This window comes from Bombina bombina, chromosome 2 (genome assembly GCF_027579735.1).
Source record: "Bombina bombina isolate aBomBom1 chromosome 2, aBomBom1.pri, whole genome shotgun sequence".
NCBI lineage: Eukaryota > Metazoa > Chordata > Amphibia > Anura > Bombinatoridae > Bombina > Bombina bombina.
This window is the reverse complement of record NC_069500.1, coordinates 1,225,746,395-1,225,773,881: the sequence shown is the minus strand read 5'-3', so window position 1 is coordinate 1,225,773,881 and position 27,487 is coordinate 1,225,746,395. Positions and strand designations below refer to the sequence as shown.

Genomic DNA, 27,487 nt, shown 5'->3' with positions numbered 1-27,487 from the left:
CTTTAATTTGTGATGCCAATATGCAAATTATTCGCCTGAATGCTAAGGTGTCAGGGTTTTCGGTTTTAGCGCACAGGGTCTTGTGGCTAAAATCTTGGTCGGCAGACATGACCTCTAAATTGAGGTTGCTGTCCCTGCCTTTTCAAGGAAAGATTCTGTTCGGTCCAGGCCTGGACTTGATCATTTCCACGTTTACGGGAGGCAAAGGTGCCTTCCTACCCCAAGATAAGACAGCTAAACCGAAAGAATCTACTTTTCGTCCCTTTCGTGCGGATAAGGCCCAGCGCCAGCAGCCCGCTGCGAGAGCGGACCAGTCCAAGGTAACTTGGAAGCCTGCTCAGTCTTTGAACAAGTCCAAACAGAACAAGAAGCCTGCAGAGAGCAAGTCGGCATGAAGGGGCGGCCCCTGACAGGTCTACAGACCGAGTAGGGGGCAGGTTATCTCTATTCTCCGAAGCCTGGTTGCAGGATGTTCAGGACCCCTGGGTTCTGGAGGTTGTCTCCCAGGGTTACAGGATAGGATTCAAGTCCTTCCCTCCCATGGGTAGATTCCTCGTGTCAAACCTGTCATTGAGGCCAGAAAAGAAAGAGGCCTTTCTAGGATGTGTGAGGGATTTTTCATCTCTAGGTGTCATCGTACCAGTACCCCTTGCAGAAAGGGTTCTAGGGTATTACTCAAATCTGTTCGTAGTTCCAAAAAAGGAGGGCACGTTCCGCCCGATTTTGGATCTGAAGTTTTTAAACAAGTTTGGTCTGTTCCATCATTCAAAATGGAAACGATCAGGTCTATTTTGCCCCTAGTTCAAGAGGGGCAGTTCATGACCACAATAGACTTGAAGGATGCCTACCTTCATGATCCAATTCACAGGAACCGCTTCAGGTTCCTAAGATTTGCATTCCTGGACCAGCACTTCCAGTTTGTGGCCTTTTCTTTCGGTCTGGCGACGGCCCCGAGAGTTTTCACGAAAGTTAAAGAGCTCCCTGGTAGCCAGCACCAGGTTTGGAGTTTCTGGGCACGATCATAGACTCGGTGTCCATGAAGATTTATCTCACGGATCAGAGACGCAGGAAGCTTGCGTCCTCTTGTCTGGCCCTTCGATCCTCAGAGAGGCCCTTTGTGGCCCAATGTATGGAGGTGATCGAGCTCATGGTCTCCAGCATAGACATCATTCCATTTGCCAGGTTTCATCTCAGGCCTCTTCAGTTATGCATGTTGAGGCAGTGGAACAGCGATCATTCAGATCTCTCACGGCTGATATCCATGGATGTACGGGCTCGGACCTCCCTCTCTTGGTGGATCCGCCCAGAACAACTGTCCATGGGGAGATCCTTCTTGAGACCGTCCTGGGGGATTGTGACCACGCATGCGAGTCTGGCAGGATGGGGAGCTGTTTGGGGTGCCAAACTGGCACAGGGGAAATGGTCTCGGCTGGAGTCCCGTTTACCAATAAATATTCTGGAACTTTGAGCGATATACAATGCTCTGAAGGTGTGACCCTGTCTGGGGGCGTTAAACTTCATAAGGTTTCAGACGGACAACATTACCTCGATGGCTTACATCAACCATCAGGGGGTACAAGGTGCTCCCTCGCAATGAGGGAGGTGTCTCGGATACTGGAATGGGCGGAGACCCACAACTGCTCGCTTTCTGCGATCCACATCCTGGGTGTAGACAACTGGGAAGTGGACTTTCTCAGCAGGCAAACATTCCATCCGAGGGAATGGTCTCTTGACCCCGAGGTGTTTGCGGAGATTTGTCTCAGATGGGGGACGCCGGAGATAGATCTCATGGCGTCCAGGCTCAACTTCCACGTTACGGGTCGAGGTCAAGGGACCCCCAGGCAGAGCTGATAGATGCACCTGCGGTGCTTCGGGGTTCAATCTAGCGTAAATTTTTCCTCCCTTACCACTTCTACGTCATATAGTGGCACGCATAAAGCAGGATAGAGCGTCGACCATTCTGATTGCTCCTTTGTGGCTGCGGAGGACGTGGTTTGTGGATCTGGTGGGGATGTCATTTTCTCCGCCGTGGAGGTTATCCTGTCGCAGGGATCTGTTGGAACAGGGTCCTTTCCAACATCAGAATCTCGATTCTCTGAGGCTGACTGCGTGGAGATTGACCGCTTAGTCCTAGCCAAGAGAGGTTTTTCTGAAAGTGTGATTGACACTCTAGTTCAGGCAAATAAGTCAGTCACTCTGTGCATCTACCATTAGGTGTGGAGGACTTACTTGACCTGGTGTGAGAAACATGGATACCCTTGGCACAAGGTGAGGTTTCCAGAATTCTGTCCTTTCTTCAAGAAGGTTTAGAGAACGGACTTGCCGCTAGTTTCTTAAAGGGACAGATTTCGGCATTATCTGTTTTGTTACACAGGAGACTCGCTGAGCTCCCTGACATTCAATCCTTTGTTCAGGCTTTGTCTCTAATCAGGCCTGTCTTTAGGCAGCCTGCTCCCCCGTGGAGCTTGAACTTGGTCCTTATGGTTTTGCAACAGGTCCTGTTTGAGCCTATGCATTCCCTTGACATTAAGGTTCTGTCCTGGAAGGTTCTTTTCCTGTTGGCCATTGCATCGGCTCGCAGATTATCTGAACTGGCGGACTTGCAACATGGGCCACCTTATCTGGTTTTTCATTCGGATAAGGCTGTTCTTCGCACCAGCTTGGGATTTCTTCCCAAGGTGATGTCCAATCGTAACATCAATCAGGAAATAGTTGTTCCTTCTCTGTGCCCTAACCCTTCTTCTTCGAAGGAGCGATTACTTCATAATCTATATGTGGTCCGTGCTCTGAGGTTCTATCTTCAGGCTACAAAGGACTTCAGACAATCTACATCTCTTTTTGTCGTGTATTCAGAGAAGCGCAGGGATCAGAGGGCTTCTGCTACATCTTTGTCTTTTTGGCTGAGGAGCTTGATCCGTTTGGCTTACGAGACAGCGGGACATAAGCCGCCTCAGAGGATCACGGCTCGTTCCACTAGAGCGGTGGCTTCATCTTGGGCCTTTAAGAATGATGCCTCTATATGGAGCAGATTTGTGAGGCGGCTACTTGGTCTTCTACAGGCTGTGGTGCCCTCAGATTAGGGTCCGCCTTTTACCCTCCCGGTTTCATTCAGTGTCCTCTAGAGCTTGGATATATGTTCCCAATAGTGATGAATGAAGCTGCAGACTCTCCTCCCCTTTAGATGGAAAACATAAATTATGCTTACCTGATAATTTCATTTTCATCGTGGGGAGGAAAGTCCACGGCTCCCGCCCGTATCTCAGGTGGGCGGACCTAAATTTAATTTTTTTTCTGGCACTATTTATACCCTGATGTTTCTCCTATTGTTCCTTGTTCCCTCGGCAGAATGACTGGGGGATGAGGGGAGTGGGGGAGGTATTTAAGTCTTTGACTGGGGTGCCTTTGCCTCCTCCTGGTGGACAGGTTCTTAATTCCCAATAGTAATGAATGAAGCCGTGGACTCTCCTCCCCATGATGGAAATAACATTATCAGGTAAGCATAATTTATGTTTTTGTCTTTTTTTTAATTTTTTTTTTATTTAAATCATGGTAAGAGGCACATATGTATGTTCTACAATATTCATAATTCAAAATTGCTTTTTTACATTGTAGAATGTATAAGAAATATGACTCTTCCAGAATAAAAGCAGAAGATGATGTGTTTTCAAGCAAGAGGTGTTTAGAGTGGTTCTATGAATATGCAGGTATGTTACCTCTAAAAAGTATGTTTTATGTTGTAAATTGGCTTGGGTGCAAGAACAATCATAAAACCCACCATATTCTAGTCTCCATTGGTAATGAGTGTGAATTTAATTTAGTATGCTATGATTCAATGTTTTTGTCAGTGCTGTGAGATTAACATAAAATAATTAAAAAACAAAAATACTTTTAGTCTATCAAATCTAAATTCAATCCAGTGTCACATGATGACTTTATAGTAAAATGTATTTAGGATTTGATAGCAGGAAAAATGTTTAATCTTATTTATTTTCAGTGCTACACAATGCAAACATTTCATGTTTAAAATAACTTGTGTATCTTACATTCTTGTAGTTCATCAGACCATTTAATTAATGCTTCTGTTTAAACTTATTTTCCAGTTGATATAGTAATATCTTAAAATTTACATTGACCATTCATTGTTTTAAAGGGACACTAAACCCCCAAAAAATCTTTCATGATTCAGAAAGAGAATACAAATTTAAGCAACAATAGCATTTACTTCTATTATTTATTTTGCTTTATTTTTTAGATATCCTTAGGTGAAAAAAAAGCAATGCACATGGGTGAACCAATCACATGAGGCTTCTAAGTGCAGCAACCAATCAGCAGCTACTGAGCCTATCTAGATATGCTTTTCAGCCAAGAATATCAAGAGAATAAAACAAATTAAATAATAGAAGTAAATTAGAATGTTGTTTAAAATTGCATGCTCTTACTATACCATGAAAGAAAAAAAATGGGTTTTATGTCCCTTTAAGTCATATAAAATGCTGTTTGTCTACTCCTGGGATTCAACTAGGAGGAGGCAAAGATTCCCAAAACTCCAAGAGTACTTAATCCTTCCCACCTCTCTGGTATGCCTCCCAAGAGAAAGGTGAAGCATTTAGGTGCTCCAGATTGTTTGTTGAGGCCCATTTTCAAACTTAGAGAGCTTCTACAGAAAGTCAGAGAGGAAATTTAAGTATAGGGGAGGGACACAATTACTCCCAGTGGAAGGAGTTGGTCACAAGCCTGCCACAGGTGTTTCTGTGACCAGTCCCTTAGCCTCTTTCTGTTGGGTCATTGGGATACTCCTTACAGTGATCCTCTGCTGTGATGTACACAGCACTGGATGGGCTCTCTACTGAAAAGAGCCGTGTGCAGGGGTTAAGCACAGTAGAGTGTGTGCAGTTCAGGAAAGTACATACTCAGTTTACAATCACATAGCCCACTGGCTATTATTAGGTACAGTTTTTACACAGTACATCATAGCCAAGGAACAAATTATAGACAAATTACACCACTACATATAGTTAGATTATGTAACTATGTATCATGTAAAGTGTTTTAAGGGAGAGGGCTCTGCTTTGGGACCTCATAGTACCTTTGATAGGTGTATCTTTAAAAAAAAAAAAAAATTACTAGTGGACTCCACAGCTTGGGTATTAGTTATATTTGTTTGTGGACTCTCACCGCCTTATGAAAGAAAACAAAATGTATGCTTACCTGATAAATTAATTTCTTTCATAGTGGGGAGAGTCCACGAGACCCGCACATTTTCTCTAAATTTATATTAAAAAAAATTCTGGCGGAAGTTCTAGTTTGAACCTAATTTTTCCTTCTTTTTCCTTTCCTACCTTTCTACTACTCCTTTCTTGGCTATATGTAAGACTAGCAAACCGGGGAGGTGTTAAGGATTAAGTAATCTTGGAGTTTTGGAAATCTTTGCCTCCTCCTTGTGGTAAGGAGTTAAATCACATGAGTAATGGCTTGTGTACTCTCACTACCATGAAATAAATTATCAGGTAAGCATTATTTTTCTCTTTCACCCAACTTTTAACCCTGCAAAAGTTTAAACCCATAGTTAAGGTATTGCTTGGGAGCCACAGAGAACTGCTGGTCCTGAGCAGACCAACATGGTCAGTGACCCAATTGGCAGAGGTAGTTGCACGACCCAGCTGGGTGAATGCTGATGATGATTGGGTCACCGGCCATGTCTAATCAGGACCAACAGCTCTCTGCGGCTTTTGAATGGTACTTTTAACTGTGTTTATAGCCCCTTTGCAGATATTAAACATTTTGACTAAATAACATTATCTAACAAATGAGAAAGTTTTTACACTAAAATGGCCTTTTAATATTTATTAATAATATCTCAATACCTATTCATAATTACATGTCGGGATTGTTCACACAGCCTTCTTCTGAAAGTTTTAATTCTCTATTAATTGTAATAAAAGATAAGGACTGGTTGAGACAGAAGGTGAAGCAACTATTAGTTATTTCTCCAACATAGGTGTGTCCGGTCCACGGCGTCATCCTTACTTGTGGGATATTCTCTTCCCCAACAGGAAATGGCAAAGAGCCCAGCAAAGCTGGTCACATGATCCCTCCTAGGCTCCGCCTACCCCAGTCATTCTCTTTGCCGTTGTACAGGCAACATCTCCACGGAGATGGCTTAGAGTTTTTTAGTGTTTAACTGTAGTTTTTATTATTCAATCAAGAGTTTGTTATTTTAAAATAGTGCTGGTATGTACTATTTACTCTGAAACAGAAAAGAGATGAAGATTTCTGTTTGTAAGAGGAAAATGATTTTAGCAACCGTTACTAAAATCGATGGCTGTTCCACACAGGACTGTTGAGAGGAATTAACTTCAGTTGAGGGAACAGTGAGCAGAATTTTACTGCTTGAGGTATGACACATTCTAACAAGACGATGTAATGCTGGAAGCTGTCATTTTCCCTATGGGATCCGGTAAGCCATTTTTATTACAGACAATAAATAAGGGCTTCACAAGGGCTTTTTAAGACTGTAGACATTTTCTGGGCTAAATCGATTCATATAATAAACATATTTAGCCTTGAGGAATCATTTTAATCTGGGTATTTTGTAAAATAATATCGGCAGGCACTGTTTGGGACACCTTATTCTCTAGGGGCTTTCCCTTATCATAGGCAGAGTCTCATTTTCGCGCCGGTATTGCGCACTTGTTTTTGAGAAGCATGACATGCAGTCGCATGTGTGAGGAGCTCTGATACATAGAAAAGACTTTCTGAAGGCGTCATTTGGTATCGTATCCCCCTTTGGGCTTGGTTGGGTCTCAGCAAAGCAGATACCAGGGACTGTAAAGGGGTTAAAGATAAAAACGGCTCCGGTTCCGTTATTTTAAGGGTTAAAGCTTCCAAATTTGGTGTGCAATACTTTTAAGGCTTTAAGACACTGTGGTGAAATTTTGGTGAATTTTGAACAATTCCTTCATACTTTTTCGCAATTGCAGTAATAAAGTGTGTTCAGTTTAAAATTTAAAGTGACAGTAACGGTTTTATTTTAAAACGTTTTTTGTACTTTGTTATCAAGTTTATGCCTGTTTAACATGTCTGAACTACCAGATAGACTGTGTTCTGAATGTGGGGAAGCCAAGGTTCCTTCTCATTTAAATAGATGTGATTTATGTGACACAAAATTTAGAGAAAATGATGCCCAAGATGATCCCTCAAGTGAGGGGAGTAAGCATGGTACTGCATCATCCCCTCCTTCGTCTACACCAGTCTTGCCCACTCAGGAGGCCCCTAGTACATCTAGCGCGCCAATACTCCTTACTATGCAACAATTAACGGCTGTAATGGATAATTCTATCAAAAACATTTTAGCCAAAATGCCCACTTATCAGCGTAAGCGCGACTGCTCTGTTTTAGATAATACTGAAGAGCATGAGGACGCTGATGATATTGTTTCTGAAGGGCCCCTACACCAGTCTGAGGGGGCCAGGGAGGTTTTGTCTGAGGGAGAAATTTCAGATTCAGGGAAAATTTCTCAACAAGCTGAACCTGATGTGATTACATTTAAATTTAAGTTGGAACATCTCCGCGCTCTGCTTAAGGAGGTGTTATCCACTCTGGATGATTGTGAGAATTTGATCATCCCAGAGAAACTATGTAAAATGGACAAGTTCCTAGAGGTCCCGGGGCCCCCAGAAGCTTTTCCTATACCCAAGCGGGTGGCGGACATTGTAAATAAAGAATGGGAAAGGCCCGGTATACCTTTCGTCCCTCCCCCCATATTTAAAAAATTGTTTCCTATGGTCGACCCCAGAAAGGACTTATGGCAGACAGTCCCCAAGGTCGAGGGGGCGGTTTCTACTTTAAACAAACGCACCACTATACCCATATAAGATAGTTGTGCTTTCAAAGATCCTATGGATAAAAAATTAGAAGGTTTGCTTAAAAAGATGTTTGTTCAGCAAGGTTACCTTCTACAACCAATTTCATGCATTGTCCCTGTCACTACAGCCGCGTGTTTCTGGTTCGATGAGCTAGAAAAGGCGATCACTAGTGATTCTCCTCCTTATGAGGAGATTATGGACAGAATCCGTGCTCTCAAATTGGCTAATTCTTTCACCCTAGACGCCACTTTGCAATTGGCTAGGTTAGCGGCGAAAAATTCTGGGTTTGCTATTGTGGCGCGCAGAGCGCTTTGGTTGAAATCTTGGTCAGCGGATGCGTCTTCCAAGAACAAATTGCTTAACATTCCTTTCAAGGGGAAAACGCTGTTTGGCCCTGACTTGAAAGAGATTGTCTCTGATATCACTGGGGGTAAGGGCCACGCCCTTCCTCAGGATAGGTCTTTCAAGGCCAAAAATAAACCTAATTTTCGTCCCTTTCGTAGAAACGGACCAGCCCCAAGTGCTACGTCCTCTAAGCAAGAGGGTAATACTTCTCAAGCCAAGCCAGCCTGGAGACCAATGCAAGGCTGGAACAAGGGAAAGCAGGCCAAGAAACCTGCCACTGCTACCAAGACAGCATGAACTGTTGGCCCCCGATCCAGGACCGGATCTGGTGGTGGGCAGACTCTCTCTCTTCGCTCAGGCTTGGGCAAGAGATGTTCTGGATCCTTGGGCACTAGAAATAGTCTCCCAAGGTTATCTTCTGGAATTCAAAGGGCTTCCCCCAAGGGGGAGGTTCCACAGGTCTCAATTGTCTTCAGACCACATAAAAAAAACAGGCATTCTTACATTGTGTAGAAGACCTGTTAAAAATGGGAGTGATTCATCCTGTTCCATTAGGGGAACAAGGGATGGGGTTCTACTCCAATCTGTTCGTAGTTCCCAAAAAAGAGGGAACGTTCAGACCAATCTTAGATCTCAAGATCCTAAACAAGTTTCTCAAGGTTCCATCGTTCAAAATGGACACCATTCGAACAATTCTTCCTTCCATCCAGGAAGGTCAATTCATGACCACGGTGGATTTAAAGGATGCGTATCTACATATTCCTATCCACAAGGAACATCATCGGTTCCTAAGGTTCGCATTCCTGGACAAGCATTACCAGTTCGTGGCACTTCCTTTCGGATTAGCCACTGCTCCAAGGATTTTCACAAAGGTACTAGGGTCCCTTCTAGCGGTGCTAAGACCAAGGGGCATTGCAGTAGTACCTTACTTGGACGACATTCTGATTCAAGCGTCGTCCCTTCCTCAAGCAAAGGCTCACACGGACATAGTCCTGGCCTTTCTCAGATCTCACGGATGGAAAGTGAACGTAGAAAAGAGTTCTCTATCTCCGTCAACAAGGGTTCCCTTCTTGGGAACAATAATAGACTCCTTAGAAATGAGGATTTTTCTGACAGAGGCCAGAAAAACAAAACTTCTAAACTCTTGTCAAATACTTCATTCCGTTCCTCTTCCTTCCATAGCGCAGTGCATGGAAGTAATAGGTTTGATGGTAGTGGCAATGGACATAGTTCCTTTTGCGCGCATTCATCTAAGACCATTACAACTGTGCATGCTCAGTCAGTGGAATGGGGACTATACAGACTTGTCTCCGACGATACAAGTAAATCAGAGGACCAGAGATTCACTCCGTTGGTGGCTGTCCCTGGACAACCTGTCACAAGGGATGAACTTCCGCAGGCCAGAGTGGGTCATTGTCACGACCGACGCCAGTCTGATGGGCTGGGGCGCGGTCTGGGGACCCCTGAAAGCTCAGGGTCTTTGGTCTCGGGAAGAATCTCTTCTACCGATAAATATTCTGGAACTGAGAGCGATACTCAATGCTCTCAAGGCTTGGCCTCAGCTAGCAAAGGCCAAGTTCATACGGTTTCAATCAGACAACATGACGACTGTTGCGTACATCAACCATCAGGGGGGAACAAGGAGTTCCCTGGCGATGGAAGAAGTGACCAAAATCATTCAATGGGCGGAGACTCACTCCTGCCACCTGTCTGCAATCCACATCCCAGGAGTGGAAAATTGGGAAGCGGATTTTCTGAGTCGTCAGACATTACATCCGGGGGAGTGGGAACTCCATCCGGAAATCTTTGCCCAAATTACTCAACTGTGGGGCATTCCAGACATGGATCTGATGGCCTCTCGTCAGAACTTCAAGGTTCCTTGCTACGGGTCCAGATCCAGGGATCCCAAGGCGACTCTAGTAGATGCACTAGTAGCACCTTGGACCTTCAAACTAGCTTATGTATTCCCGCCGTTTCCTCTCATCCCCAGGCTGGTAGCCAGGATCAATCAGGAGAGGGCATCGGTGATCTTGATAGCTCCTGCGTGGCCACGCAGGACTTGGTATGCAGATCTGGTGAATATGTCATCGGCTCCACCATGGAAGCTACCTTTGAGACGAGACCTTCTTGTTCAAGGTCCGTTCGAACATCCGAATCTGGTCTCACTCCAACTGACTGCTTGGAGATTGAACGCTTGATCTTATCAAAGCGAGGGTTCTCAGATTCTGTTATTGATACTCTTGTTCAGGCCAGAAAGCCTGTAACCAGAAAAATTTACCACAAAATATGGAAAAAATATATCTGTTGGTGTGAATCTAAAGGATTCCCTTGGGACAAGGTAAAAATTCCTAAGATTCTATCCTTTCTTCAAGAAGGATTGGAGAAAGGATTATCTGCAAGTTCCTTGAAGGGACAGATTTCTGCCTTGTCTGTGTTACTTCACAAAAAGTTGGCAGCTGTGCCAGATGTTCAAGCCTTTGTTCAGGCTCTGGTTAGAATCAAGCCTGTTTACAAACCTTTGACTCCTCCTTGGAGTCTCAACTTAGTTCTTTCAGTTCTTCAGGGGGTTCCGTTTGAACCCTTACATTCCGTTGATATTAAGTTATTATCTTGGAAAGTTTTGTTTTTGGTTGCAATTTCTTCTGCTAGAAGAGTTTCAGAATTATCTGCTCTGCAGTGTTCTCCTCCTTATCTGGTGTTCCATGCAGATAAGGTGGTTTTACGTACTAAACCTGGTTTTCTTCCGAAAGTTGTTTCTAACAAAAACATTAACCAGGAGATAGTCGTGCCTTCTTTGTGTCCGAATCCAGTTTCAAAGAAGGAACGTTTGTTGCACAATTTGGATGTTGTTCGCGCTCTAAAATTCTATTTAGATGCTACAAAGGATTTTAGACAAACATCTTCCTTGTTTGTTGTTTACTCTGGTAAAAGGAGAGGTCAAAAAGCAACTTCTACCTCTCTCTCTTTTTGGATTAAAAGCATCATCAGATTGGCTTATGAGACTGCCGGACGGCAGCCTCCTGAAAGAATCACAGCTCATTCCACTAGGGCTGTGGCTTCCACATGGGCCTTCAAGAACGAGGCTTCTGTTGATCAGATATGTCGGGCAGTGACTTGGTCTTCACTGCACACTTTTACCAAATTTTACAAGTTTGATACTTTTGCTTCTTCTGAGGCTATTTTTGGGAGAAAGGTTTTGCAAGCCGTGGTTTTTTAATCAGGTCTGATAATTTATTTTCTTTAACTACAGTCACCACGGTATCATATGGTTTCTCCTATGCAAATATTCCTCCTTTACGTCGGTCGAATGACTGGGGTAGGCGGAGCCTAGGAGGGATCATGTGACCAGCTTTGCTGGGCTCTTTGCCATTTCCTGTTGGGGAAGAGAATATCCCACAAGTAAGGATGACGCCGTGGACCGGACACACCGTTGGAGAAAGTAATTTATCAGGTAAACATAAATTCTGTTTTTCAGAAATCAGATTATCATTAAAAGCCACTGCTACAAGTGCAATTGTTCCTGCTGCTAAGGTCCAGATTTAACAAAGTCCCACTGACAGGGGCGTGCAACTTCGCCCCTGTCTGCCAGTTATCACGTCTCCGCATTTATCATTACACACTAGGGCTAGCGGGCAACGCCGCCGCCTACCTGCGTGCAGCCAATCGCATGCGAGCAGGGGCTGCCAATCTCCTCGGTCGGAAAAGTCTTTGGGGCATTGAGATACGTCACTTAAAGGGACATAGATGAATTACATCTTTGAATAGTAACATATTTGCAATATACATGTATTGGCAAAAAGGCTTCTAGTAAAAATGTATCACTGTTATAATGTTAAAAATTTTCTGTGCATGTGAGATATTCTTAGTGCACCAGCATTTTAAATACCTCAACTGGCTTTACTCATTTTTACTGACCCATGATATTCTCTTCACATGTGATTGTCTGTTGTGCATGGTTTGGGCATGTGTGCAACATTCTCTTTTTTATTCGTTTATGTGGGGCATACATTTTATGGAACCAATGTGAAAATCCAAGTAAGGTAATGACTGAGGTAAAAACCTTACTGTTCACTGACAAAATTTGCAATGATCTACCATTATTATGTGCAAAACAAAAAATAAATTTTATCAGATGAGTATGAAAACTTTACATCTAAGTAAACACAAACTAAGGCATTTAATGTAGGGAGATGTATCCCCTAAAATGTGGACAATCTAAAATGAACTTTAACTAGCTTTTTACAACAGTAGACTGTTCCTTATTAAGAGCTGCATATAAGTCAAGCTGGAGAGAGATTCCTTTAAAAAAACTAATCAAGTTCTGAAAGTAGGTATAATCTTATATATAATTTTAGTCACTTGTGCATGTTCCATATGATATGTTGATAGGATCCTTATGCCTCTGAAGGACCATGCCAGGGAATACACCGTTTCTATAAAACCTCTAGATTCAATTACCCTTTAAGGAAACATTTTAAGAATTCTGCTTTATTTTTCCTTTCAGGCAATAGACTACAATCCACAGTCTATTAGAGAAGGAGATCAATTATGGAATTTGTACAAGAAAAAAGTTTTTAGATATTTTTAATCCAGCTACTAGACAGGCAGTTAAACTTAACTCACTTTAAGATGTTTGCTTATGTAGTGGTAAAGAGGAAGTAGAAACAATTTTGACTTAGAGAGAGAACAATGAATTAAGTAATTTGGCAGAGTATTTACTTTTAAATATGCTTATCCCAGAATCTTAATGATTCTGTGTTGAGCATAAACTGTAAAGGAGGGCAAGTTAAAGTTTCTTAGATTTATTGTGGTAGTGTTTTATTTTCCTCATTTATTTTTATTTGCATTTAATATTCGTAAAATAAATTTGCGGTGAAAGAGCAAACAGGAAAAAATATAATAAAACAAAATCAATAGATTCAGTATCTTTAATAATTAAGTATTTTTAATATTTCAATAAATAGCTCCTGTCAGGTTAGCGCTCAAGCGATAACTTAGTTTTTTTCTTCTTCTGCGCTCTCCATTGAAATCTGGGGGGAGAAGAAGTTTGCGTGGTCGCGATATCCGAAGTCTTCAAATCAGCGCACATTGGGTTTTGCTGGAGCACAAAAAAATTACTTTTATCTTGTTATGCATGCTATCCCCCGTGCACAAATGCTATCCCCCGTGCACAAATGCTAACCCCCGTGCACAAATAAGATTACTTCTAGTTAAGTTTACGCTTGAGTGTGAGGGCTAAATAAATAAATAAAACTGTAAGAATCGTTTGAGATGAATACAGCAGAGTATAACAGTGCCAAAACTCTGTCAACATAAGAATGACAGATTAATTAAGGCTCTTAAAGGGACAGTCTACTCCAGAATTTTTATTGTTTAAAAAAATAGATTATTCCTTTATTAACCATTCCCCATTTTCACATAACCAACACGGTTGTATAAATATACTTTTTGCCCATGTGATTACTTTGTATCTAAGCTTCTGCAGACTTGCCCCTTATTTCAGTTCTTTTGACTGACTTGCATTTTAGCCAATCAGTGATGACTCATGGTTAACTCCACAGGAGTGAGCACAGTGTTATGTATATGGCACACATGAACTAGCTCTGTCTAGTGTGAAAACTGTCAAAATGCACTGTCATAAGAGGCGACCTTCAAGGGCCTAGAAATTAGCATATGAGCCTACCTTGGTTTAGGTTTCAACAAAGAATACCAAGAGAACAAAGCAAATTTGATGATAAAAGTATATTGGAAAGTTGTTTAAAATGGCATGCCCTATCTGAATCATGAAAGGTTAATTTTGACTTCACTGTCCCTTTAAAGAAAAGTGTGCCGTAGGATACAAAAAAGACAAAGTTAATATTCTCAGTCTATTACCAAGCTCATGTTCCCAAACAAAATCAACAAGGAATTCAATGATTGGTGAAAATAAGCAGAACACTAGAAATTGTACATGGGATCCTTCCTAAGACAGGAAAGATTATCTATTTTTCTGATGTATCTGCAAGCCAATATAAAAAAACAAGAAAACTTTCACCAATCTGTTCAACCTTGAGAAGGAGTTTGGTATAAAAACCAATGGGAACGTCTTTACAACATCTCATGTAAAAAAAATGCATGTGATTGGGTTGGAAGAACAACTAAGCGGGAAACAAGAAAAGCCAGTTAACAGATGATCTAATCCTCTTTGGAGATAGATTCCTCTTTTGCAACGAGAAGTCAAAAGCAAGGAAGTAACTGAATTTAATGAACTGAAGCTCAAGGTCAGGTTAGATAAGTGTGAGAGTATTCCAGGTAAAAGAAAATGTCACGGCTTCTTTACATCTGCATTGCAAAAGTTCGAAGAACATGCAATAATGAAATTTGTCTCCCTGATCCTACAGAATAATTACTGTGTTGCTTGTCTCTATGATGACCATTGGGGTTAGGCTTGATTAAAGGGACACTGAACCCAAATTTTTTATTTTGTGATTCAGATAGAGCATGCAATTTTAAGCAACTTTCTAATTTTACTCCTATTATCAAATTTTCTTTATTCTCTTAGTATCTTTATTTGAAAAGCAAGAATGTAAGCCTAGATGCTGGTCCATTTCTTTCATGTAATTAACAAGAGTCCATGAGCTAGTGACGTATGGGATATACATTCCTACCAGGAGGGGCAAAGTTTCCCAAACCTTAAAATGCCTATAAATACACCCCTCACCACACCCACAAATCAGTTTTACAAACTTTGCCTCCAAGGGAGGTGGTGAAGTAAGTTTGTGCTAGATTCTACGTTGATATGCGCTCCGCAGCAAGTTGGAGCCCGGTTTTCCTCTCAGCGTGCAGTGAATGTCAGAGGGATGTGAAGAGAGTATTGCCTATTGAATGCAGTGATCTCCTTCTACGGGGTCTATTTCATAAGGTTCTCTGTTATCGGTCGTAGAGATTCATCTCTTACCTCCCTTTTCAGATCGACGATATACTCTTATATTTACCATTACCTCTACTGATTCTCGTTTCAGTACTGGTTTGGCTTTCTACAAACATGTAGATGAGTGTCCTGGGGTAAGTAAGTCTTATTTTCTGTGACACTCTAAGCTATGGTTGGGCACTTTATTTATAAAGTTCTAAATATATGTATTCAAACATTTATTTGCCTTGACTCAGAATGTTCAACTTTCCTTATTTTCAGACAGTCAGTTTCATATTTGGGATTATGCATTGAATTATCATATTTTTCTTACCTCAAAAATTTGACTTTTTTCCCTGTGGGCTGTTAGGCTCGCGGGGGCTGAAAATGCTTCATTTTATTGCGTCATTCTTGGCGCGGACTTTTTTGGCGCAAAAATTCTTTTCCGTTTCCGGCGTCATACGTGTCGCCGGAAGTTGCGCCATTTTTTGACGTTATTTTGCGCCAAAAATGTCGGCGTTCCGGATGTGGCGTCATTTTTGGCGCCAAAAGCATTTAGGCGCCAAATAATGTGGGCATCTTATTTGGCGCTAAAAAATATGGGCGTCGCTTTTGTCTCCACATTATTTCAGTCTCATTTTTCATTTGCTTCTGGTTGCTAGAAGCTTGATATTTGGCATTCTTTCCCATTCCTGAAACTGTCTTATAAGGAATTTGATCTATTTTGCTTTATATGTTGTTTTTTCTCTTACATATTGCAAGATGTCTCACGTTGCATCTGAGCCAGAAGATACTACAGGAAAATCACTGCCTGCTGGATCTACCAAAGCTAAGTGTATCTGCTGTAAACTTTTGGTAGCTATTCCTCCAGCTGTTGTTTGTAATAATTGTCATGACAAACTTGTTAAAGCAGATAATATTTCCTTTAGTAATGTACCATTGCCTGTTGCAGTTCCCTCAACATCTAAGGTGCAGAATGTTCCTGATAACATAAGAGATTTTGTTTCTGAATCCATAAAGAAGGCTTTGTCTGTTATTTCTCCTTCTAGTAAACGTAAAAAGTCTTTTAAATCTTCTCTCTCTACAGATGAATTTTTAAATGAACACCATCATTCTGATTCTTTGGACTCTTCTGGTTCAGAGGATTCTATCTCAGAGATTGATGCTGATAAATCTTCATATTTATTTAAGATGGAATTTATTCGCTCTTTACTTAAAGAAGTACTAATTGCTTTAGAAATAGAGGATTCTAGTCCTCTTGATACTAATTCTATACGTTTGGATAAGGTTTTTAAAGCTCCTGCGGTTATTCCAGAAGTTTTTCCTGTTCCTAATGCTATTTCTGCAGTAATTTCCAAAGAATGGGATAAATTGGGTAATTCATTTACTCCTTCTAAACGTTTTAAGCAATTATATCCTGTTCCGCCTGACAGGTTAGAATTTTGGGACAAAATCCCTAAAGTTGATGGGGCTATTTCTACCCTTGCTAAACGTACTACCATTCCTACGTCAGATGGTACCTCGTTTAAGGATCCTTTAGATAGAAAAATTGAATCTTTTCTAAGAAAAGCTTATCTGTGTTCAGGTAATCTTCTTAGACCTGCTATATCATTGGCTGATGTTGCTGCAGCTTCAACTTTTTGGTTGGAAACTCTAGCGCAACAAGTAACAAATCGTGATTCTCATGATATTATTATTCTTCTCCAGCATGCTAATAATTTTATCTGTGATGCCATTTTTGATATTATTAGAGTTGATGTTAGGTTTATGTCTCTGGCTATCTTAGCCAGAAGAGCTTTATGGCTTAAGACTTGGAATGCTGATATGGCTTCTAAATCAACTCTACTTTCCATTTCTTTCCAGGGAAACAAATTATTTGGTTCTCAGTTGGATTCTATTATTTCAACTGTTACTGGTGGGAAAGGAACTTTTTTACCACAGGATAGAAAATCTAAAGGTAAAAACAGGGCTAACAATCGTTTTCGTTCCTTTCGTTTCAACAAAGATCAAAAGCCTGATCCTTCGTCCTCAGGAGCAGTTTCAGTTTGGAAACCATCTCCAGTCTGGAATAAATCCAAGCCTGCTAGAAAGGCAAAGCCTGCTTCTAAGTTCACATGAAGGTACGGCCCTCATTCCAGTTCAGCTGGTAGGGGGCAGGTTACGTTTTTTCAAAGAAATTTGGATCAATTCTGTTCACAATCTTTGGATTCAGAACATTGTTTCAGAAGGGTACAGAATTGGTTTCAAGATGAGACCTCCTGCAAAGAGATTTTTTCTTTCCCGTGTCCCAGTAAATCCAGTGAAAGCTCAAGCATTTCTGAATTGTGTTTCAGATCTAGAGTTGGCTGGAGTAATTATGCCAGTTCCAGTTCCGGAACAGGGGATGGGGTTTTATTCAAATCTCTTCATTGTACCAAAGAAGGAGAATTCCTTCAGACCAGTTCTGGATCTAAAATTATTGAATCGTTATGTAAGGATACCAACGTTCAAGATGGTAACTGTAAGGACTATATTGCCTTTTGTTCAGCAAGGGAATTATATGTCCACAATAGATTTACAGGATGCATATCTGCATATTCCGATTCATCCAGATCATTATCAGTTCCTGAGATTCTCTTTTCTAGACAAGCATTACCAATTTGTGGCTCTACCGTTTGGCCTTGCTACAGCTCCAAGAATTTTCACAAAGATTCTCGGTGCCCTTCTGTCTGTAATCAGAGAACAGGGTATTGTGGTATTTCCTTATTTGGACGATATCTTGGTACTTGCTCAGTCTTTACATTTAGCAGAGTCTCATACGATTCGACTTGTGTTGTTTCTTCAAGATCATGGTTGGAGGATCAATTTACCAAAAAGTTCTTTGATTCCTCAAACAAGGGTAACCTTTCTGGGTTTCCAGATAGATTCAGTGTCCATGACTCTGTCTTTAACAGACAAGAGACGTCTAACATTGATTACAGCTTGTCGAAACCTTCAGTCTCAATCATTCCCTTCGGTAGCCTTATGCATGGAAATTCTAGGTCTTATGACTGCTGCATCGGACGCGATCCCCTTTGCTCGTTTTCACATGCGACCTCTTCAGCTCTGTATGCTGAACCAATGGTGCAGGGATTACACGAAGATATATCAATTAATATCTTTAAAACCGATTGTTCGACACTCTCTAACGTGGTGGACAGATCACCATTGTTTAATTCAGGGGGTTTCTTTTGTTCTTCCGACCTGGACTGTAATTTCAACAGATGCAAGTCTCACAGGTTGGGGAGCTGTGTGGGGATCTCTGACGGCACAAGGAGTTTGGGAATCTCAGGAGGTGAGATTACCGATCAATATTTTGGAACTCCGTGCAATTTTCAGAGCTCTTCAGTTTTGGCCTCTTCTGAAGAGAGAATCGTTCATTTGTTTTCAGACAGACAATGTCACAACTGTGGCATACATCAATCATCAAGGAGGGACTCACAGTCCTCTGGCTATGAAAGAAGTATCTCGAATTTTGGTTTGGGCGGAATCCAGCTCCTGTCTAATCTCTGCGGTTCATATCCCAGGTGTAGACAATTGGGAAGCGGATTATCTCAGTCGCCAAACGTTGCATCCGGGCGAATGGTCTCTTCACCCAGAGGTATTTCTTCAGATTGTTCAAATGTGGGGGCTCCCAGAGATAGATCTGATGGCCTCTCATCTAAACAAGAAACTTCCCAGGTATCTGTCCAGATCCCGGGATCCTCAGGCGGAGGCAGTGGATGCATTATCACTTCCTTGGAAGTATCATCCTGCCTATATCTTTCCGCCTCTAGTTCTTCTTCCAAGAGTAATCTCCAAGATTCTGAGGGAATGCTCGTTTGTTCTGCTAATAGCTCCGGCATGGCCTCACAGGTTTTGGTATGCGGATCTTGTCCGGATGGCATCTTGCCAACCATGGACTCTTCCGTTAAGACCAGACCTTCTGTCGCAAGGTCCTTTTTTCCATCCGGATCTGAAATCCTTAAATTTAAAGGTATGGAGATTGAACGCTTGATTCTTGGTCAAAGAGGTTTCTCTGACTCCGTGATTAATACTATGTTACAGGCTCGTAAATCTGTATCTCGAGAGATATATTATAGAGTCTGGAAGACTTATATTTCTTGGTGTCTTTCTCATCATTTTTCTTGGCATTCTTTTAGAATACCGAGAATTTTACAGTTTCTTCAGGATGGTTTAGATAAGGGTTTGTCCGCAAGTTCTTTGAAAGGACAAATCTCCGCTCTTTCTGTTCTTTTTCACAGAAAGATTGCTATTCTTCCTGATATTCATTGTTTTGTACAAGCTTTGGTTCGTATAAAACCTGTCATTAAGTCAATTTCTCCTCCTTGGAGTTTGAATTTGGTTCTGGGAGCTCTTCAAGCTCCTCCGTTTGAACCTATGCATTCATTGGACATTAAATTACTTTCTTGGAAAGTTTTGTTCCTTTTGGCCATCTCTTCTGCTAGAAGAGTTTCTGAATTATCTGCTCTTTCTTGTGAGTCTCCTTTTCTGATTTTTCATCAGGATAAGGCGGTGTTGCGAACTTCTTTTGAATTTTTACCTAAAGTTGTGAATTCCAACAACATTAGTAGAGAAATTGTGGTTCCTTCATTATGTCCTAATCCTAAGAATTCTAAGGAGAAATCGTTGCATTCTTTGGATGTTGTTAGAGCTTTGAAATATTATGTTGAAGCTACGAAATCTTTCCGTAAGACTTCTAGTCTATTTGTTATCTTTTCCGGTTCTAGGAAAGGCCAGAAAGCTTCTGCCATTTCTTTGGCATCTTGGTTGAAATCTTTAATTCATCTTGCCTATGTTGAGTCGGGTAAAATTCCGCCTCAGAGAATTACAGCTCATTCTACTAGGTCAGTATCTACTTCCTGGGCGTTTAGGAATGAAGCTTCGGTTGACCAGATCTGCAAAGCAGCAACTTGGTCCTCTTTGCATACTTTTACTAAATTCTACCATTTTGATGTATTTTCTTCTTCTGAAGCAGTTTTTGGTAGAAAAGTTCTTCAGGCAGCGATTTCAGTTTGAATCTTCTGCTTATGTTTTTCGTTAAACTTTATTTTGGGTGTGGATTATTTTCAGCAGGAATTGGCTGTCTTTATTTTATCCCTCCCTCTCTAGTGACTCTTGTGTGGAAAGATCCACATCTTGGGTAGTCATTATCCCATACGTCACTAGCTCATGGACTCTTGTTAATTACATGAAAGAAAACATAATTTATGTAAGAACTTACCTGATAAATTCATTTCTTTCATATTAACAAGAGTCCATGAGGCCCACCCTTTTTTGTGGTGGTTATGATTTTTTTGTATAAAGCACAATTATTCCAATTCCTTATTTTATATGCTTCGCACTTTTTTTCTTATCACCCCACTTCTTGGCTATTCGTTAAACTGATTTGTGGGTGTGGTGAGGGGTGTATTTATAGGCATTTTAAGGTTTGGGAAACTTTGCCCCTCCTGGTAGGAATGTATATCCCATACGTCACTAGCTCATGGACTCTTGTTAATATGAAAGAAATGAATTTATCAGGTAAGTTCTTACATAAATTATGTTTTTTGGTGAAGAACCTGGGTTGTTCTTGCTGATTGGTGGATAAATTAACCCACCAATAAACAAGTGCTGTCCAGTGTTTTGAACCAAAAGATGCCTTCTTTTTCAAATAAAGATAGAAAGAGAACGAAAAAAATGATAATAAGAGTAAATTAGAAAGTTGCTTAAAATTGCATGCTCTATCTGAATCACGAAAGAAAAAAAATTGGGTTCAGTGTCCCTTTAAGGAAATCGGCAAAGAAAACTGTGATGTTTTTGTAAAACCTGGACCACGAACATTATCCAAAATATCTACTGTGGACAAAGCATGGGTTCCCATGAGCAGTGTTCTGAGAAAACTGATACCTGCTGAGTTGTGCCCCACCCCGTATGCTTCAACAACACTTCCGAGAGACTGAGTATGGAAATCTCACAGCTTCTAATCTAACATGTAGCTCGAAATTGTGGTGTGTCAATCATAAGCATAATTAGTGTAAAATACAGTTAATTTCTTTCTTAAGACATGGTGAGTCCACTGAATCATCAATTACTGTTGGGAATATCACTCCTGGCCAGAAGGAGGAGGCAAAGAGCACCACAGCAAAGCTGTTAAGTATCACTTCCCTTCCCACAACCCCCAGTCATTCTCTTTGCCTTCAGTGCAAGGAGGAGGTGAAGTTATAGGTGTCTAATTTTTATTTTATTTTGAAGCCAGAGCTGGCTTGCTCTGATCTTCCATCACAAGCTGGGTTTAGCTGTACTCCACGTTAGTCTCTTCAGTAGGGCAGTGGTGGCTTTAAAGCAGCTAGGTACTTGTAAGGTGGGCCTGGCTGCCTTTTTCCTAACATGTTGCTGCCCTGGTATAGAAAGCCTCAGTAGGCTTACTCTGTTCTTTTTTTTCTCTCTACAGGCCTCTGTGATGAGTGGCATCCTCTCATACCTTTATAAGCTATCTACATGCCGGACAACTAGATGCAGGTAAGTGCCTTTTGTCTTCTGGGGCTCGGAGGCTGGCAATTCAGTCATGTAAAACAAGGACTCTGCAATTTATTTATTTTAAGGCATTAGGATGCATGTGGCAGGAGACTGAGAGTTAACCCCCTTCAGGGATGGAAGGGGTTAACTTCTTAAATTCTTAACTTTTTAATTTTAAATTAGGCTCATGTTTTTCTGTTTAAGGTACAGACAGTGGGGCCTATTTATCAAAGGTCTTGCGGACCTGATCCCACAGTATGGATCAGGTCCGCAAGACCTCGCTGAATGCGGAGAGCAATACGCTCTCAGCATTTAACATTGCACCAGCAGCTCTTGTGAGCTGCTGGTGCAACGCCGCCCCCTGCTGACTCGCGGCCAATCGACCGCCAGGAGGGAGGTGTTCACTCAATCGGGTTGATTTCCGGCGATACCTGTCCGCCTCATCAGAGCAGGCGGACAGGGTTATGGAGCAGCGGTCTTTAGACCGCTGCTTCATAACTGCTGTTTCTGGCGAGTCTTCAGACTCACCAGAAACACGGGCCGACAAGCTCCGTTTGGAGCTTGATAAATGGGCCCCAGTGTCTAAGGAGTTAATGTCACCTCCTATTGTCGACTAAATATTTTATGAGGGGTAATAACACAGTGATAGAGATCCCTCTATAAGAGTGCAAATACATTTTTCTGTAAAGGACAACATAACGGTTCGCTTGTGTGCTTGCTTTTCCCTTTGAATGTTATGAGAAAGTTGTGTCCTCTGCCTCCCTCCTTTGTTTTATTAGATCTTTGAAGGGCACTGTTTCTTGGCCGTTTTTTGTGACTGTTACGGTGTGTTTTTTTTCTGAAGAGAATGAAGCACGATGTGAATAATATTTTCGCGCTTCATTGCTATGCTGCTGTGTATCCCCACTTTGATTCTCCTTCTGAGAGGAGATGCGTCGCCATTTTGGTTTCGCCGGGTCCGGTTACGCGATCTACCGCATATCGACCATACACATTCTCAGTTTTCCTCCAACTGTTAATCGGAGCTCTGATAGTCACTCTGTCTCTGGGAGATTTATATAAAAGTGCTCTCCCGGGTGCATCTTTGTAAAATAAACGTTTTATATCATGTGAACGTTTTTATTTTATTATGTGTTTTTCCTAGGATCTCCATTTGCTGTAAAAGGTGTCTAGGATTATATACACGAACAGATAATCATGTTTTAGTCTTGGACTGATTTAAAGTGACAGTTCTGGTTTTAATAATAATTTTTAATAATATTTTTTAAGATTAATATATTTTATGATGAATTTTTCATGATTTCTCAGTTTTTCATTTTTAAGTGTAATTAATTCTGTTAAGTTCAAAGAACACTATATATTGTTATATGTGTTGTTCCTCGCTGGATCTCTTGAAGTTAGAGAGAGTGCGTTGACCATAAGCTTTTGTCTCCTAGGATGAAGCTAGTTAGGCAATTCCACAGCTTTTTTCTTTTACGTCCTAAGCTTCTATAGCGTCACATGCAGTGCCCTGCGGATCCTCTCTATCTCCTGGAGGAGTGTATTTTCCTACAGATTTTGCAGTTCAGGTATTCTTTGCGGTACCTGCGACTTTATCTGTTTTTTCTTCTGTTAAGTGTGATCAGTCCACGGGTCATCATTACTTGTGGGATATTAACTGCTCCCCTACAGGAAGTGCAAGAGGATTCACCCAGCAGAGTTTCTATATAGCTCCTCCCCTCTACGTCACCTCCAGTCATTCTCTTGCACCCAACGACTAGATAGGATGTGTGAGAGGACTATGGTGATATATTTAGTTTTTATATCTTCAATCAAAAGTTTGTTATTTTATAATAGCACCGGAGTGTGTTATTCCTTCTCTGGTAGAATTTGAAGAAGAATCTACCTGAGTTTTTCTATGATTTTAGCCGGAGTAGTTAAGATCATATTGCTGTTTCTCGGCCATCTGAGGAGAGGTAAACTTCAGATCAGGGGACAGCAGGCAGATTAATCTGCAAAGAGGTATGTAGCAGTTTATTATTTTCTGACATGGAATTGATGAGAAAATCCTGCCATACCGTTATAATGTAAACTCAGCCTTGAATGCAGTAGATGTAGCTGATATCAGGCTGTCATGTATGTATATTTTACACTTCAGTTTTCTGGGAAATGGTACTTCTCTGGCTTTTAAACTGTATACATAGACTTAACCTATTTTGCAGGGACTTGCAATAGGTTTTAAATGACAATTAATTATTGAGGTAAAACGTTTTTTTGCTGGCATGTAAAAACGTTTTTTTCTCTGAGGTACTGGGTGAAAAAATGTTTTGGGCACTTTTTTTCCACTTGGCAATAGTTTTGATTTAAATTAGAGCAGTTCACTGATCCCTCTCACTGTTATGTGTGTGGGGGAGGGGCCATTTTGGTGCTTTCACTATGCATCAGAAAAACTCAGTCAGAGGTTCATTTTCTTCCTGCATGATCCGGTTCATCTCTACAGAGTTCAGGGATCTCAAGAGTCTTTTTTGAGGGAAGTAATCATTCACAGCAGAGCTGTGCTGAGGGTATTGACTGTGATATAAAAAACGTTTATTTGTGTATTTTTTTCTGCTGCCTGGGTTAGTTATCATTTGCTGAGGGGAACAATCCTTTGCTAAAACTGTATATTCTGACAAAGATTGATGCTATAACTTAATTATTTTATCTGTTATAATATTTTCTGTGCTTCTTAAAGGCACAGTTCGTTTTCATATTATTTGTAAATTACTTTGAAAAGTATTTCCAAGTTGCTGTTTATTTGCTAGTGTGTTAAACATGTCTGATTCAGAGGAATATCTCTGTGCTATATGTGTTAATGCCAAAGTGGAGCCCAATAGAAATTTATGTACTAAATGTATTGATACTACTTTAAAAAATAGTCAATCTGTACAAATTGAACAAATTTCACCAAACAACGAGGGGAGAGTTATGCCGACTAACTCGCCTCACGTGTCAGTACCTGCATCTCCCGCTCAGGAGGTGCGTGATATTGTAGCGCCGAGTGCATCTGGGCGGCCATTACAAATCACATTACAAGATATGGCTACTGTTATGACTGAAGTTTTGGCTAAACTACCAGAACTAAGAGGTAAACGTGATCACTCTGGGATGAGAACAGAGTGCGCTGATAATGCAAGGGCCATGTCTGATACTGCGTCACAGTTTGCAGAACGTGAAGACGGAGAGCTTCATTCTGTGGGTGACGGTTCTGATCCAAATAAACTGGACTCAGACATTTCAAATTTTAAATTTAAGCTTGAGAACCTCCGTGTGTTACTAGGGGAGGTATTAGCGGCTCTGAATGATTGTAACACAGTTGCATTCCCAGAAAAAATGTGTAGGTTGGATAAATATTTTGCGGTACCGACGAGTACTGACGTTTTTCCTATACCTAAGAGACTTACTGACATTGTTACTAAGGAGTGGGATAGACCCGGTGTGCCTTTCTCACCCCCTCCTATATTCAGAAAAATGTTTCCAATAGACGCCGCCACACGGGACTTATGGCAAATGGTCCCTAAGGTGGAGGGAGCAGTTTCTACTTTAGCTAAGCGTACCACTATCCCAGTGGAGGATAGCTGTGCTTTTTCAAATCCAATGGATAAAAAATTAGAGGGTTACCTTAAGAAAATGTTTGTTCAACAAGGGTTTATATTGCAACCTCTTGCATTTATTGCGCCTGTCACGGCTGCAGCAGCATTTTGGTTTGAGTCTCTGGAAGAGACACTTCAATCATCCACACTAGATGACATCACACACAAACTTAAATTCCTTAAGTTAGCTAATTCATTTATTTCAGATGCCGTAGTACATTTAACTAAACTTGCGGCTAAAAATTCAGGATTCGCCATTCAGGCACGCAGAGCTCTGTGGCTAAAATCCTGGTCAGCTGATGTTACGTCTAAATCTAAATTGCTTAATATTCCTTTCAAAGGGCAGACCTTATTCGGGCCCGGCTTGAAAGAGATTATTGATGACATTACAGGAGGTAAAGGTCATGCCCTGCCTCAGGACAAGGCCAAAGCCAAGGCTAGACAGTCCAATTTTCGTTCCTTTCGTAATTTCAAAGCAGGAGCAGCATCAACTTCCTCTGCACCAAAACAGGAAGGAGCTGTTGCTCGCTACAGACAAGGCTGGAAACCTAACCAGTCCTGGAACAGGGGCAAACAGGCCAGAAAACCTGCTGCTGCCCCTAAGACAGCATGAATTGAGGGCCCCCGATCCGGGACCGGATCTAGTGGGGGGCAGACTTTCCCTCTTCGCCCAGGCTTGGGCAAGAGATGTTCAGGATCCCTGGGCGTTAGAGATCATATCTCAGGGATACCTTCTGGACTTCAAATCCTCTCCCCCAAGAGGGAGATTTCATCTGTCAAGGTTGTCAACAAACCTAACAAAGAAGGAAGCGTTTCTACGCTGCGTACAAGATCTTTTATTAATGGGAGTGATCCATCCAGTTCCGCGGTTGGAACAAGGACAAGGGTTTTACTCAAATCTGTTTGTAGTTCCCAAAAAGAGGGAACCTTCAGGCCAATCTTGGATTTAAAGATCCTAAACAAATTCCTAAGAGTTCCATCGTTCAAGATGGAAACTATTCGAACAATTTTGCCCATGATTCAAGAGGGTCAGTACTTGACCACAGTGGATTTAAAGGATGCTTACCTTCACATACCGATTCACAGAAGTCATTACCGGTATCTAAGGTTTGCCTTTTTAGACAGGCATTACCAGTTTGTAGCTCTTCCATTCGGACTGGCTACGGCTCCAAGAATCTTCACAAAGGTTCTGGGCACTCTTCTGGCGGTACTAAGACCGCGAGGAATTTCAGTAGCTCCGTACTTAGACGACATACTGATACAAGCTTCAAGCTTTCAAACTGCCAAATCTCATACAGAGATAGTACTGGCATTTCTAAGGTCGCATGGATGGAAAGTGAACGAAGAGAAAAGTTCTCTCTTTCCACTCACAAGAGTTCCCTTCCTGGGGACTCTGATAGATTCTGTAGAAATGAAGATTTACCTGACAGAGGACAGGTTAACAAAACTTCAAAATGCATGCCGTGTCCTTCATTCCATTCAAGAGACCAGAAATTCTCTTCTATGGTGGCTTTATCGGCCACATCTGTCCAGGGGAATGCCATTCAGCAGGCCAGACTGGTCAATTGTAACAACAGACGCCAGCCTACTAGGTTGGGGCGCTGTCTGGAATTCTCTGAAGGCTCAGGGACTATGGAATCAGGAGGAGAGTCTTCTTCCAATAAACATTCTGGAATTGAGAGCAGTCCTCAATGCTCTTCTGGCTTGGCCCCAGTTAGCAACTCGGGGGTTCATCAGGTTCCAGTCGGACAACATCACGACTGTAGCTTATATCAACCATCAGGGAGGGACAAGAAGCTCCCTAGCAATGATGGAAGTATCGAAGATAATTCGCTGGGCAGAGTCTCACTCTTGCCACCTGTCTGCAATCCACATCCCGGGAGTGGAGAACTGGGAGGCGGATTTCTTAAGTCGTCAGACTTTTCATCCGGGGGAGTGGGAACTTCATCCAGAGGTCTTTGCCCAAATACTTCCACGTTGGGGCAAACCAGAGATAGATCTCATGGCGTCTCGACAGAACGCCAAGCTTCCGCGCTACGGGTCCAGATCCAGGGATCCGGGAGCGGTCCTGATAGATGCCTTGACAGCACCATGGACCTTCAGGATGGCTTATGTGTTTCCACCTTTCCCGATGCTTCCTCGATTGATTGCCAGAATCAAACAGGAGAAAGCATCAGTGATTCTAATAGCGCCTGCATGGCCACGCAGGACTTGGTATACAGATCTGGTGGACATGTCATTCTGTCCACCTTGGTCGTTAC

At 41.7% G+C, this 27,487-nt stretch overlaps 1 protein-coding gene across 1 annotated transcript in view; it reads left to right on the top strand.

Moving 5' to 3' along the window:
- The window catches only part of DCUN1D4 (defective in cullin neddylation 1 domain containing 4), a gene marked incomplete in the record, with an annotated part of 616,246 nt that overhangs the window by 157,831 nt on the left and 430,928 nt on the right, over positions 1-27,487 (top strand). Inside the window, 1 exon segment of the mRNA XM_053703976.1 lies at positions 3,613-3,704. Within this exon segment, the coding sequence (XP_053559951.1) occupies positions 3,613-3,704 (92 nt within the window).